This window comes from Panthera onca, chromosome X (genome assembly GCF_046562875.1).
Source record: "Panthera onca isolate mPanOnc1 chromosome X, mPanOnc1 haplotype 2, whole genome shotgun sequence".
Lineage (NCBI taxonomy): Eukaryota > Metazoa > Chordata > Mammalia > Carnivora > Felidae > Panthera > Panthera onca.
Window position 1 is genome coordinate 13,650,933 of NC_138357.1, and position 13,350 is coordinate 13,664,282.

The 13,350-nt window shown below is 51.5% G+C and overlaps 1 protein-coding gene across 2 annotated transcripts in view; it reads left to right on the top strand.

Annotated features, from left to right (window-relative positions):
- Positions 1 to 1,164: 1,164 nt before the first annotated feature.
- The window catches only part of FGF13 (fibroblast growth factor 13), a 448,029-nt gene continuing 435,843 nt past the window's right edge, over positions 1,165 to 13,350 (top strand). For both annotated transcript variants that reach the window (XM_081793722.1, XM_081793725.1), the window contains exon 1: positions 1,165 to 1,399. In XM_081793722.1, the coding sequence (XP_081649848.1) occupies positions 1,351 to 1,399 (49 nt within the window). In that variant the 5' untranslated portion in view covers positions 1,165 to 1,350. The remainder of the gene's footprint in view (positions 1,400 to 13,350) is intronic.

The window sequence follows — 13,350 nt, forward strand, 5'->3', positions numbered from 1 at the left end:
GCGGGCACTTGCCGACAGCCGGAGTCCCCAAAGTGTAGGTGGCGACTAGCGCGGGCCCGGGGAGCAGAGGGGCTAACCGGGGCGGCGGGTGGGGCGGGGGGCGCCGGGCTTCGATCTCCGCGGCCCCGGAGCGCGAGCCCGCTCCGGCGGCGCCCGCAGGCCCTGCCCGCCCGGGGCGGGGGGCCCGGGGACGCCCGGCCGCCACGCTCGCCCGCTCTCCGCCGGGCTCGCCGGGGTTTTGCCAACCGGCGGCTGACGTCGGCGCGCCCCTGCCGAGCTCTCCTTTTACTACAGCCGGCAGGCGGCTCCGTGCGGGCCCCGCCCTCGCCGGCCCCCGCCCCCCCGCGTGCCCACACCTTGCCGTTTATATAGAAGGCGCCGCGGGCTGAATTCGCGGCTCTCTGGGACCGGAGAGTTCTGGGGAAGGAGAGCGCGAGCGAGGGAGCGGGCGAGCTCCGAGGGGGTGTGGGTGGAGGGAGAGAGCAGGTAAGGGCCATCGGTTCCCGCTCCTCCGCCCGCGAGCCGCTCGGGTCCCCCCTGGGGGCAAAAGAATAGCAACCTGCAGACGGACGGAACAGAAAGAAAGGGGCGACCCTCCCCTCTCGGTTCCCCGCGGGCGACGAGCTGCGCGGCTCTGCGGTGTAACAGGCTCACACGTTGCTCATCACATGTTCAAACATTTCCCTTTCGGGGAGGCTCGTTATTTTTAAGTGAATATTTTCGTCTTCGTTTTGATTGTTTTCAGCCTTCCTCGGGTCTTTATTTTGATGGAGTTGGCGGCCCGCAGCGGATCGGGAGGTGGGGGGGAGGGGGCGGGGGAGAGCAGCCCGCCGGCGCGCGGGCAGCCCACCCGGGCGATTCCCCGCGCGGCCCGCGCCGGCCCGGCGAGCGGCCCGCGCGGAGCCCGGGGAGGCCGGCGGCGGAGCCGGGAGTCCCGGCCGCACCTCCCGGCGGCCCCGGGGGTTGCGAGCGCGGCCCTGGGCGGGCGCGGCGGGCGCGGGGCGCGGAGGGAGCGCCGCGCCGCTTTGTCTCTTCACTTCTGGAGCCAGGCGAGCGGCTCCTCCCGCGGCCGGCCGATCGGGCTCGCGGCGGCGGCGGCGGCGGCGGCGGCGGCGACGGCGGCTCCTCCTTCACCCCTCTCCTTTCCTCCCCACTCTCTCGTAGGCAGCGGCGGCGGCGGCGGCGGCGGCGGCGGCGGCAGCAGCGGTGGGGGAAAAGCGGATCCCGCCCCGAGCCACACCGAGGGGAGGCTGCGGTCGCGACTTGCCGCCCTAAGCACTCTCCGAAGTCCGGCCCGCTCGGCGAGGACTTCCGTCTCCTGGGCGACCCTTGTCAAGCAAGCTGGGATCTATGAGTGGAAAGGTGACCAAGCCCAAAGAGGAGAAAGATGCTTCTAAGGGTAAGCCAGCCCGCCCGCCGGCTTCCCTTCCCTTGGTTTCCCTCGCCCCTTCGCGTGCGCGCCGCCCTTCGGCGGCTCGCTGCCTCCCTGCCTCCGTGCCGGAGCCTAAGCTGCCCGTGACCTCTGCGACCCCGGGCGAGAAAGGGGGGCCGGGCCGCTGGGGGAGGGGGGCTGGGGTCGCACCACTTTCCCTCCTTCCTCGTGGAATTGTCGCCCCGCGAGTGCCTCCAGCCTCTTCCACTCCCCCTCTGGACGCACCGTGGTGGCGCTGCGGGCGGCCGGAGCTGCTGCAGCCCGGAGCGCCGGGAACAGCGCTGCCTGCTGCCGGCCGGCCGCCTATCCGTGCGAGTGCCTGTGTGTGTGTGTGCGTGTGCGCGAGTGTGCATTATGTGTGCTGCGCGGGTGCAACATGGTGACATACTCAGGAATCTGCCCCACTCTCACAGACCCAAGCTCCAATCCACCTCCAACCCCCTCTCCCCGCCCCCAATGCAAACAAAGAGCCTGGCCGAGACGCGAGACCCCTCCCCCCACGCTCCTTTCCCCCTCACACCCCCTACTCCCCAAGTCTCTACCCCCTCCCCAGAAGGCGGGAGCTTGCAACCTTCGACACGCCGCGTGCAAAAGTGAGCAATCCGGGTGCCCCGGCGCCGCCCGCGCTGCGCCTCGGCAGCGCAGCCTCGCCAAGCCCCGGGAGAACAAAGGCTGTTGTCCCCTCGCCACTAGTGCCCAGCGGGAGCGGGCCTCCGCGGGAGGGGGGAGTCCCCTCCCTCCGCTGTCTGGGGTTCAGCCACCTGGCCCGGGGCTCCCGGCCGCCGGTCCCCCGGAGTGTGCGTCTTGGCCTGGGGCCTCCCACCGGCGGGTTGGGGAGGCGCAGCAGAGAAGGGCTCACACTGGGGAGAACCCAGAAGGAAGGGGGGGGGTGGTCTCCCCCGCCCGCCCCGACCCCCGCCCCGACCCCCGCCAGCGTTAGCTGTTGCCTTGCTAAGGACCCGGCTTAGCTCAGGGACGTAAACTGGAGGTAGCATCCTTGGAGACCCGCGTGCAGGGAGAGGCGCAGAGAGGGGTGTGGTAAGAGCAGTTGGGAAAAGGCAGGTGCCTTGGACTCAAGTGTCCGGAATGGCTATAGAGGAGACACTGGAGCGGGTCGGACCGGCTCGGAGGGCCCCAGGCACGCTGAACCGCAGCGACCCACACCGAGTCCAGGGTCCACGCTGCGGAAGTGGGGCTGCAGCGAGGGAGCCCCACCTTTCGTTCACGGGGCCCTAATCCCTCCCTGCACCCTGGGGCCCCCTTCCCTCCCACTCCTGTCCCTATTCCTTTTTCTCATCTCCTCCTTCTCGCCTCTCCCCATCTCAGAGCTTGCTTTCCCGGGAGATTCTAGGGCAGCACCAGCCCTCCCCCGCTGAAAGTTGTCAAAGTCTTCAGCTCAGGGCCTTTATCCTTGTTTCTAAATGGAGTCGATCTCTTCCCACTAGGCGAAGCGTTGAAGAAAGGCCCGGAAGTTTGTAGGGAGTATAGATCCGTTGTCCTAAGGGTCTGTGTTGCCACTGGCCTGGCTCAAGGCTAGAGTTCAGCCCCTTCGGACCCGCTCATAGCTGCTGGCTGTTGGAGGTGCGCAGATGAATTGAAACAGTCACTTAGAAAGTGGAACTCTTGAGTGTGCATTTCCAGAGCTTTCCTAATTGTGGTTTGTCTTAAACAGGCATTTGTACCTTTAAGAGAAAATGACTTCAGAGTTGTTAAAAGGTTTTGTTTTGCGATGAGGACCCAGAGAGGTAACCAGGACCCAGAGAGGTAACCACAATGGAAGAAGATTGTAGCACCACATTGATCTAGGGAAGTGATTTCCTTTCTGAAGCTGGGAGTATTTCAGGTTTGTTTCTGGAACTTTGGTTCCTGATTTCCAGCAGGTGGTTACCTAAGGTTTATTTCAGGTGACCTTTGGGAGGACCCTGAATCCAAATTCACTCGTGGAAAGTGAGTTGGTGGTTTAGGAATGTAATTTCCAACCGTCCAGAATGGAGTAACAGGTCTGGAAACATTAGGACAGGTTTTTGTAACTCCATGGTGAAAATTTTTACTAGGCGTATGTCATAACATTTTCTCATGTTGACTCAACCACATTTGAAACCGAATACCTCTCTGCAGGAATTATGTAATTAGCATTTGGAATTATGGTTGTAATTAGAAGAAATTAAAGTAATTTGATAAGGCAACTTTTAAGAAGGGAGTTACCTTTCCCTAGGAGATGGGAATCTTATGGCTGCTGAGAGCCGAAGTCCCATTTTTGCCTCCGTTGGTTGTTGAATTTAGAGCATTTTGAAAATAGCCAGTGCGTAATACTCGTTAGTATTTTCTCCTTTCAAGTATGTTAAAAGCCTTACCCTACCAGATTTTGAAGACTACTTTTTCTGTTAGAGACGAAAGATACCAGCTCTATTTCTATTTTTAACCGAGAAAGTTTTCTGACCATCTTCATAAAGAGGTTTGGTTATTTACAAATTTCCTACGTATGGGCCATTTTTGATTTTTTTTAAGTTTAGGAAACTCACGTGCACACCCTTTGCAACATGGCGAGATGTAGGATTGAACATTTAACAGATACTTTGAATATACACACATTTGATTTCGAACAACAGTGTGACAGATGATGGAATCAAGTCAGTCATTTGAATGAATTTCATAATCTGTTTTCAGAGCCTACTGTTCATTTAAATTCAGCCTCCCACCCCATCATTTGGGGTTCATGCCCACAGCCTATCGTAACTACATAGAAGATTATAGTAGATTATAGTGTTTCCAGAGTTTTGAAAGCACAGATAGTAGGTAATCAGTAAGTTATTTTGTGCTGCTGAATGAAATAGGGCTTTCAGAGCACATAAATTGCCAATTGTCTTTAAATGATGTTTTTTTCAACTCGTTGGGGTTAAGACCAGTCTCAGCGATGGGCCATGATCTTTTCCATAATCTTTTCGGTAACGTAGCCAGACAAGATAGCCTGTCCTCTTTTGTGGGTGGTGGGGAGGGGGGGAATCTCGATTCTGTTCGAAACTGTTAAAATGGCCTCTTGTGTAGCATATCACCTCTCCTGCATTTATTTCGGCTTTGCATGAAGTTTTACGTTGGCAGATGTGTATATAGCTAGTAGCACTCAGCTTCTGAACAGGAGGACCTGTTTCCATTTCAGGGAAGAAGAAAGCATAACATTTGTTTGTGGAAGTGGATATTCACTTAGCTTTGACTCACCCTTCTCTACCCTGTCACATAAAATCTTTTCGGCAGTTCTCTGTTGGAAAAGCACTCGGTTGAGGCTGTGTCTGGTTTATTGCAACTGTGTTCTGTGGCATTCAGAAAACATGTAGCCTGCTACAGATAACACCAAATCATCCCTGGACTGAGTAAAAGTGCTAGCCAACTCTTGATTTCCAAAGTGCCATTTGGCTTGCAATTACCTGCCGGGAGTTGGGTGTGTTTTTTGAACCACCTTTCCCCCCTTGTGCTTATGGAGAGCCATCTCAGCCAGGCGAGTTTCAAGGCCACGGGACGTGGGCTGTGGATTCTCTTGGTGAGATGGTCTGGCGTCAGGCTGGTGATGGAGGACAATTCCACACATAGTCCAAGAAGCCACTTGCACAGCTGTTGCTATAATGGATTGTGGTGCCAGCGTGCATTTACAGGCACGGCTTATTTTCTCCTCCCTTCCTGGCCCTTTCCAATAGCGTCTCTAACCATTCCTAAGGACAGGGCATTGTGGTCAGGCAGCCAGCATGTCAAGTATTGAACCCCGAATGCCATTCCAAAAGATCATCTTGGTCTTGGTGGATTACTGTAATCACTTCTGTCAAGTGTCCTTCTCGGATGTGGGCCCAGCGAAGCAGGTGTTTAGAGGTATCTTACCCACAAGAAATCATGACGTTGGTGACCTCTTATTGAAAAACGAACAACCATAATCTACCTCTTGCTTGTGTAGGGACCTGTTTTTTCACCTTGTGAATAAATCATCACGGACCAGTGGTTTTATGGAGTGTCATAAACGCCATGTTTTCTTCTATGCCGAAAGTGATCACCGCCTCGGTGAGGGTGTGTGGCCAGGGAGATCTCGAATCAGGAACGTTCGTCTCTTCTTGGGGATAGGTGCAGAAGACACGTCACACTCCCCAGTGCTCTTCCTTAGCAGCTTCAAGTTGGGACATGGTCTCTTTGCAGCTGTGCTGCTTCATGTTCAAATCAACTCCTCATTCTGGGAATTACAATCAACACGGAATGACCGGAATGTGTTGGAGCTCCTCAAATATATCCAATAAAAAGGCTTTCTAGTGTCTGCTTCGTTATGGCTTATATTTTTGGAGTTGAGAAATTTGAAAGGAATAGAAAATAATTGCCACGATTAAACAATTCAGGGAGAGAAAAAAAAAAAAAAACCCATGAGTTAAAAATACTTCGGGTGGAGGGCATCCCCCACATCTCTTACCTTGCCAAAGCTAACACGCTCTTTGAAATGTAAAGATTCGGCACATACTGTGGTTTTAGTATTTAGTAGAGGAGACAGACGTCTGCATAAATCATTGTCGACAGTCACCAATTTCTGTTTGCCTCTCCAGAAGACACATTAGCCCCAGGATTTCTCAGCACAGGCTGAGGAGTGGATTTCACGTTTGTTGTACTGAGTAACGTGATTCACCTTAGTCCGCGCCAACTTCTCATGTAGCTTATCTGTTTGCGATATACTGGTTCTACAAACGCGCTTGAATCGGATTTCTGACATCTTTTTAATGCGGCATTCTTGTCACTTTGGTGAATGCCATATCTTGATGAAACATTCATCAGGGATGTGGATTTCTGGGTAAATGCGTTAATTTCCTGCAGAAGGTGAAATAGTATATAGCAATCATTATGACCGCCTCTCCGGCCTGCGGGTCTAATTTCGCCTTGAGTTGGCAGGTTGTTTATTTTTTCTCTAAAGCAGTGTTTTCCAGGGTATTAACTCTGAACATGGGAGTTTCCTCTTAGACAGGAGAGAAGTTCTTGATTCTCGGGGTATGATGGAAATGGGGACTATTCTATTAAGGACCTGGGTTTGTAACAGACATGAAGCACCAATTACGATGACCCCGTATGTTGGGATTACTGGAGGTAAAGGCAGTCCCCAGGCCCTACTCTGCCTCTGCCCTTCGAAATTGCTTTTAGTATTGATTTTCAAATGGAAATGGTATTCGTGCCACTGGCTAATGACCTCCATAGGCAAAGGGCAGAGGGTAGTAGGTGTCCCTGATTCTTTTAAACTCTGGCAGCACCCCCGGCTTCTGTTGGTGGAAGGTTTGGGTTGATATCCTAGGAGGTGCAGTTGGGCTGGAATGAGTCCGGTTGCTTGCCTGGCCCGCCTGCCCTCACCCTTCCGCACAGACCTCAGATTTGGTTTGCACAGTCCCTCTTTGGCCTAAAGGAATTCTCAGCATGTGTGTTCTTTCTGGATCCTGTCAGGAGGGCCGAGGAAGAAAGGAAAAAAAAAAAAAAATCTTCCGATGAAAGGCAGGCCTGGTCAGAGGCCAAACTGGAAAAGAGTTAATTTAAAAAAAAAAAAAAATTATGAACTCAATTTCCTTTTGTGTAATTGAAGATTATACACAGTACCATACACAGATCTTAAGTGTGCGTCTTGATTAACTTTGACAAATGTTTACACCCATGTAATGAGCATCAAAATCAAAATCTAGAAGGTTTTCAGCACCCCAGAGGGTTCTCGCGTGTTCTTTTCTCGTCATTGCCTCTTCAGAGGCAACTTCTCTTTTGATTTCGGTCACCCTGTTTTAGTTTTGCCTGTTATCGAATTTCATATAAATGGAATCAAGCAGTATGCAGTCTTTGTTTCTGCCACCTAGTCACCTCTCCTTTCAGGACCCACTTAACACCCTTTCTCTGGTTTCTTGGGAGCCCTCCTCCCCCCACCAGGGCACTCAACAGGGTCTTGGACTTGGCAGGCCCATGAGGAGTACTTGTGGAATGATTTTGGCCAGATGAGGATCTCCTTTAAGCAGGGGTAGGTTTGATTCAGCATTTAATAGCAGCGCCAGTACTGATCACAGTTGTGATTATAGTAGCTTCTAAATTATTGAGTGCTTATTTAGCAGCCATGTATTATTTTTACGTATGTCCCATTTAATCCTCACGACAGCCAAACAAAGTAGTGATTAGTGTTTGCGGACTCAGAGATGAGAAAGTGAAGCTTACAGATCGAACATAGCGTGACGAGGTCACATAGGTCGTGGGTGGGACCTAACACAGTGACTGGCGTTGTAGTGATTAGTGAATGAGGGTGCAATGTAGGTACCAAAACTCCTTGGTACTGTGCTATGTTCATTTCCAGTTTATTGTCAGATCAGAAAGCTGTGTGTCAGAGAAAGGCTCTGTCTCTGTCTCCCTGTGGCTTAATCCGATAGATGCCTGGGGATACTTACATCTTCATTAAGGATTGCCAGAGGCAGAGCTTAAGGAATTACCGTCTCTGGTTGACTTTCAGACACCTTGGTTGGTTGGAGACATAATTTTGGTTAGGGTCTTAACAGTTTTTCTAAGCACGAAGGGATTTGACGCGAAATCTCCTGCATTCTTCCTAACAGTCTATCCAGGATAAATATATGCCCTATAATCACTCCCATTTGACAGAAGAGAAAACTGAGCCTCAGAGACCGAGGCCCGCCTGAGGTCACTTAGCTAGCAAGACGGTAGAGGGTTTGAGCCAGGTCTGACCGACTTCAAATCCACCTCTTAAACCCTGCGTCATAGCGCTCCCTAGGCATCACAGGTGATTCTTTTCTAATCACAGGTTTGCACAGAGACAAAATGACTTCCTGTTGGCCAGTGTGGACATGATTAGGAAGAGTGTGCCTATACATGCACGCATGATTGCTCCAGGGCTGCGGTTTTTGTGCAGCTGCATGAATCTCTGAACATCTGCTGAGTGACTTTTCCCTACCAGGCACTGTGCTGGGCCCTGGGTGCACAGAGATGAGAGAAACCCCGCCCTGCCTTGCGGTTGCCCTTCATTCTCTTTGGCCTTGGACATCCTGCCTTTTTACTTTTCATTGTGTGTCTTCCTTCAGTTGGTCCTGACTGCGAGTTTTAAGACTTAAGCAGCCGTCAGTTTGAAAATAATGGTGCTTTGCTCCAGAGCTGCGTCTGGGAACTTGCTTCACCTATGTTCTAAAGATTACACTTCCTCTGAATTCGCTGCTGGGTAAAACTCGCAATTGTTTATTTTTTTCCCCCTGTTACATGGCATACGCTTTCAGTCTGTCTCTTGTCAGAATCCTGTCTCAGTTCCTTCTCTTTCTCACCCCTACCCTATTCCCTCTCCCTCCCTCCCTCTCCTCTTTTCTTCCCCCTCCTTTTCTTGTCAACAGATGTCAGTGGTTTCATTAACTGAATGAGGTTCCTTAGGGGATGCTGGGCGCATTGGAGGATTCTCATTTCTGGATTTTCTCCCTTGATAGCTATATTGACTTGAGTGAAGAAATCCACCCCTTAAAAGGGTAGCTCCGTGGAAGAGGCTTTTCACTACTTATTATGTAACTCATTTTAAACGGAAAAAATACAAAAAAAGTGTGAGCTTTACTTTTTATACTATTTATGCTGCCTTCAGTTAGATAATATTTCCAAAAATATATCTCGTTAATGGAGACACACGCCTTGAACGAGCATATTAATTATAGTTCTCAAAGTTCGGAAGCATGTAGTTGCTGTTCTGCGGAACCCGTGTTTAACAGCCGTAATTAACGGCGAGGGGTGTACTGCGTGGTTATAGGTAAGTTGAATAACAAACGTGAAACCCGCTTCTCAAAAATCCCTCCGAATTGTGGAGGTAGCATTTCTACTGCTCTTGAACCAGGGTGGGGGGGGGGGTGAGTAAACAGATCGAGTTCCTAAAATATTTAGCTTGCTGTTAAAAGTAGAAGTAAACAACCCAAAGAAGGCAGGCTGAGCGCAGTTCTTGAATATGCCTATAGATATTTTCAGAATCTCCTTTCAAGCATGACTTTGAAAGTATTGTGAATTGACCTGCTTATTTTGCCTTTGCCTTTGATTCTCTGTGCGTGTGCCTGCCTGTCCCCTGGCGGGGTGGGGGTGGGGGTGGGGTTGAACATTAAGACTTCCAAGAGCTCTGGGATTTGCGCGTGGTTTCCCGAGCGCAGGGAACGATGTGAGAGCCGTTCTGCTGGAAGCAGGGCCGGACGCTCCTCGATGCGGTCGGTCCGGGGAGTATTTGTTTTGCGACTAGCTGGGGGGGGGGCGGGGGGGGGAGCCCGGACCGTAGCCCTGACCGTTCTGGTTACCCGCGTCCCTCGGTCGCCGCGGACCTGGCCGGTGGCTTTATTACAGACCTCAGTGTGCTCATTAGCCTCGTGATGTGGCGGCTGCCTAAAAAAGAAACACGGAAAAGTTGTGTCACCGAAGGTGAAACTTGGCGAGGCGCTGCTCGGGCGCCGGGCATGACGAAGCTCCTTCCAGGCGGCGGCGGCGGCCGGCCGTGCCCCCCGGCCCGGGTGCCCGCGGCCCGGCCGGCTGGCGTCGGGACGCCGCGGAGCGAGCCGCGGCCGGGGCAGGGCTCCGGCTCCCGGGGCCGCGGCGGCGCGGGCGGCTGCAGGCGGGGGAAGGGCTCGGCCTCGCGTCCCGGCGGCGGCGGCGGCGGCGGCGGCGGGCGCGCTGCAGCCGGTGGGAGGCGGCCTTAAGATGGTGGCGGCCGGGCGGGGCCCGGGGAAGCGGGGCCGCGGGTCCCCCTCCGGCCGTCAGGGCCGTCCTCGCCCTCGCCGCGCGCGACCCACCGGCCGGACGCCCCGCGGGCGGACGCGGAAGGCAGATCCCAATCAAAGCCTTGAAGTCGGGGGCTCGGCCAACGCGAGAGCTTTGCTTTCTCCCTCCGGCTGATGGTCAATGCTAATTCGGTTTTAGCTGCTCAGAAACCCAGGATGCGTCTTGAGCAGTACGTTCGGGGCCCGATTTGAATTCATTTGTGTGCTCTTGCCTTGCCTATGTTTCATCGCACCGATTTTTTTCCCCCCCTCCGGATTACAAGAGAATGCACGTTTGCGGGGGACAGTTTGGAAAATCTTAAGAGCATAGATCAGAAAATCTCATCCAAGGGTTCCTCCTCCTAGGTTAGGCTTCTGAGATTTTCCTTCCAGTCTTTTTTCTCTGAATTGTAGCATGCATGCATATACGTGGGTAATTATCCTTAAGGATGTGTGGGATCATGCAGTATATACTATATAACCTGCTCTTTTCTCTCAACGACATACTAGAATGTTTTTCTGTGTTGTTCAATAATCGTCCACACCGTCTCTTTTAGTGTGTGCACTCTGGGTGTGGACTTGGGGGTGATGAAGGAGAGAAGGTGATTTTGTGCCCTGTGCGAGTGAACAGTCATTCTGCACCACCCAGAGAGCCGTCTCCCTGGGCTCCGCAAACCTTACTGGTATTTCATAAATGTGCATATATGAATGTGCATGTGTCAAGATACACATATGCATGTGTACATCTGTAAATATAAAATGAAATGCATGTACACCAATAGGCATATGTCTAAATAAATAGACACGCAGTATACTTAGAATAAATCCTGAAAGGATAGACACCAAAAGGAATCTCTGGGTGGTTGGCTTATAGAATATTTATAGTTTATTTTTATTTGTACTTTGTCTCTACAGTGAACATATGTGATGATACTAATCATATAATAAAAATAATATAAGCAACTTATTGCTCATATTCTTGTCTTCAAACTGCCTTTTCTGCCCCGGCTCCTACCGTTGCTTGCTCTAGAATGCTCTACCTATTATTTCTTCGTGTTACGATTCTTCACGTCCAAGCTTACGCCACAGCCTCCAGGAAGCCTCTCTTTCCCCCCCCCCCCCCCCCCCCCCCCGCAGGAACTGCTCACTCCCTACTCTGGGCTTCTGGCAGTGTTCTGTTCATGGGCTATTTTGGATAAATCTCATGATGAACTTTTCACCTGCTTGTGTTCTAGCTCCCCAACTAGATTGTAACCTCCTCAAGGGCCCTTTTCCCAAAACACTGGCTCAGTAAATGCGTTACTTAACCTCAGTGGGTCAGCATAGCTTCCTAGGTTTCTTTAAATGTTCCTTTACTTTGAAACTCCAAACCATACCAAAAGCCCTTAGAATGGCAGCATCATTCCATCTGGATTTAATATTGCTAGTTTAATTTGGGATATAATTTCTACTTTACAGCAGGCCATCTTCCATGTAAAAGTGGCTACACGGTTAAAAGCATGGATTTTAGGGATCTGGGTTCACATGTGAGTTCCTATACTTACTCATCGTGCGATCTTGGGCAAATAGTCTTTGTAAGCGTCTCGAAAACGGGAGACAGTTACATTTTTCTCACATGCCTATTTTATTTATTCTTTTGTTCAAAAATTTTTAACTTTATTTATTTATTTATTTATTTGTTGTGATAAGTGGGGTGGCGGGAGGGGCGGAGAGAGAATCCCAAGCAGGCTCTACACTGTCGGCACGGAGCCTTGATGTGGGGCTCGAACTCACGAACCATGAGATCATGACCGAGAGTAGGACGCTTGACTGACTGAGCCTGCCGGGCACTCCTCACATGCCTATTTTAAAGATGGAATGAGATGTGTGGAAGACATCAAAGACAGTGCCAGCTACATAGAGTTTGGTCGATGGGGATATTGATCCTACACGACTAAGATAGTAGCGATTTTCACATTGATTATTCGAGTTCAAGGGTTGTTATTAGCAGGCTTGTTGGCCGTAGAAACAAATCTATAGATTCACACATTTGACAGTCACACTCCAGTTTAATGGATTTTAGTTATACTAATTCATGTGTTAATATTTATTGGACTTCCTGTGTTATGCCATAGACACTGCGGATACAGTGGTGAGCAGAATAGATGACGGTCTGTGCCTTCGTGGAGCTGACATTTTGCAAGTTTGCTTTGAAGAAACCGAGCTATCCTTGTACCAGGTGCCCTGCTCCGTGTCGGTCCTATGTCAAACAGTGAAGGACCTGGTGCCTGTCGTGGCCACCGGGGCCCCGGGCAGGCCAGACTGCCAAGGGGGTAGCCTGCAGGGGGTCAGACACAGGTTACTCATCTTCAGTCCAGGGACCGCTAGACGAGAGCTTCCAGAACCTGCCTGGGCATCGGCCTCGCTTCCTGTCACATACGTCCCCCACCGTGAGAATTTGATTCAGGAGAAGCTTAGGAACCTACAGTTTTCAATAAATCTCCTCAGCTGAGTCTCAGGCACAGCCAGTTTAGGGGTTTACTGCTTCGGAGCACTGTTTCTCAAGCTTGCCTGAAGAATCACCTGTAGGGTTTGCTAGCAAAAAACAGGCTGCCTCCTTCCTCCTGATCTGCTAAATCAGAACCTTAGGAAGAGAGCTCGATAATCTAAATTGTAAACAAGTGTCTAGGACCCCTGGAAAGTCGGTGTAAATGCGCACTTGTTGGCCATTGGGGTCCATAGCTTTCAACTCCTTCTCAAAGGGCTCAGTATCTCCAGAACTTTCAAGTGAGTTGGAGCCCTAAGGTCTCGGCCCATCATTGTTCATGAACTGTGTGATGGGGTCGTCCGTTTCCTCCTGGGTTGAATTAAATAACCTCTCACTTCCCCACAGCCCTACTCACCTTGTGCATGCAAACGTTCTGTTTGAGAGCCTCCTTCTTTTTGTTCCGGGCTTCTCTGTCTTATTGGCGGTATCCATTCTTTTCCTCACTGCCTCCTTTGCAGGAGAAACTAAGGAAGGGAGAGAATTTCACAGCCCGGACCCTTCCAGAGAGGGCAGGGCTGGGAGGGAACTTTGGGGGTGCTATTAGAATGGCAGAAGTGAATACTCAAATATTTTGGCCGTTCTGGTGGCTTGAACCTCAGTGGATGTTCATGTGGTGGGCTAAAGGGGGTGAGAAT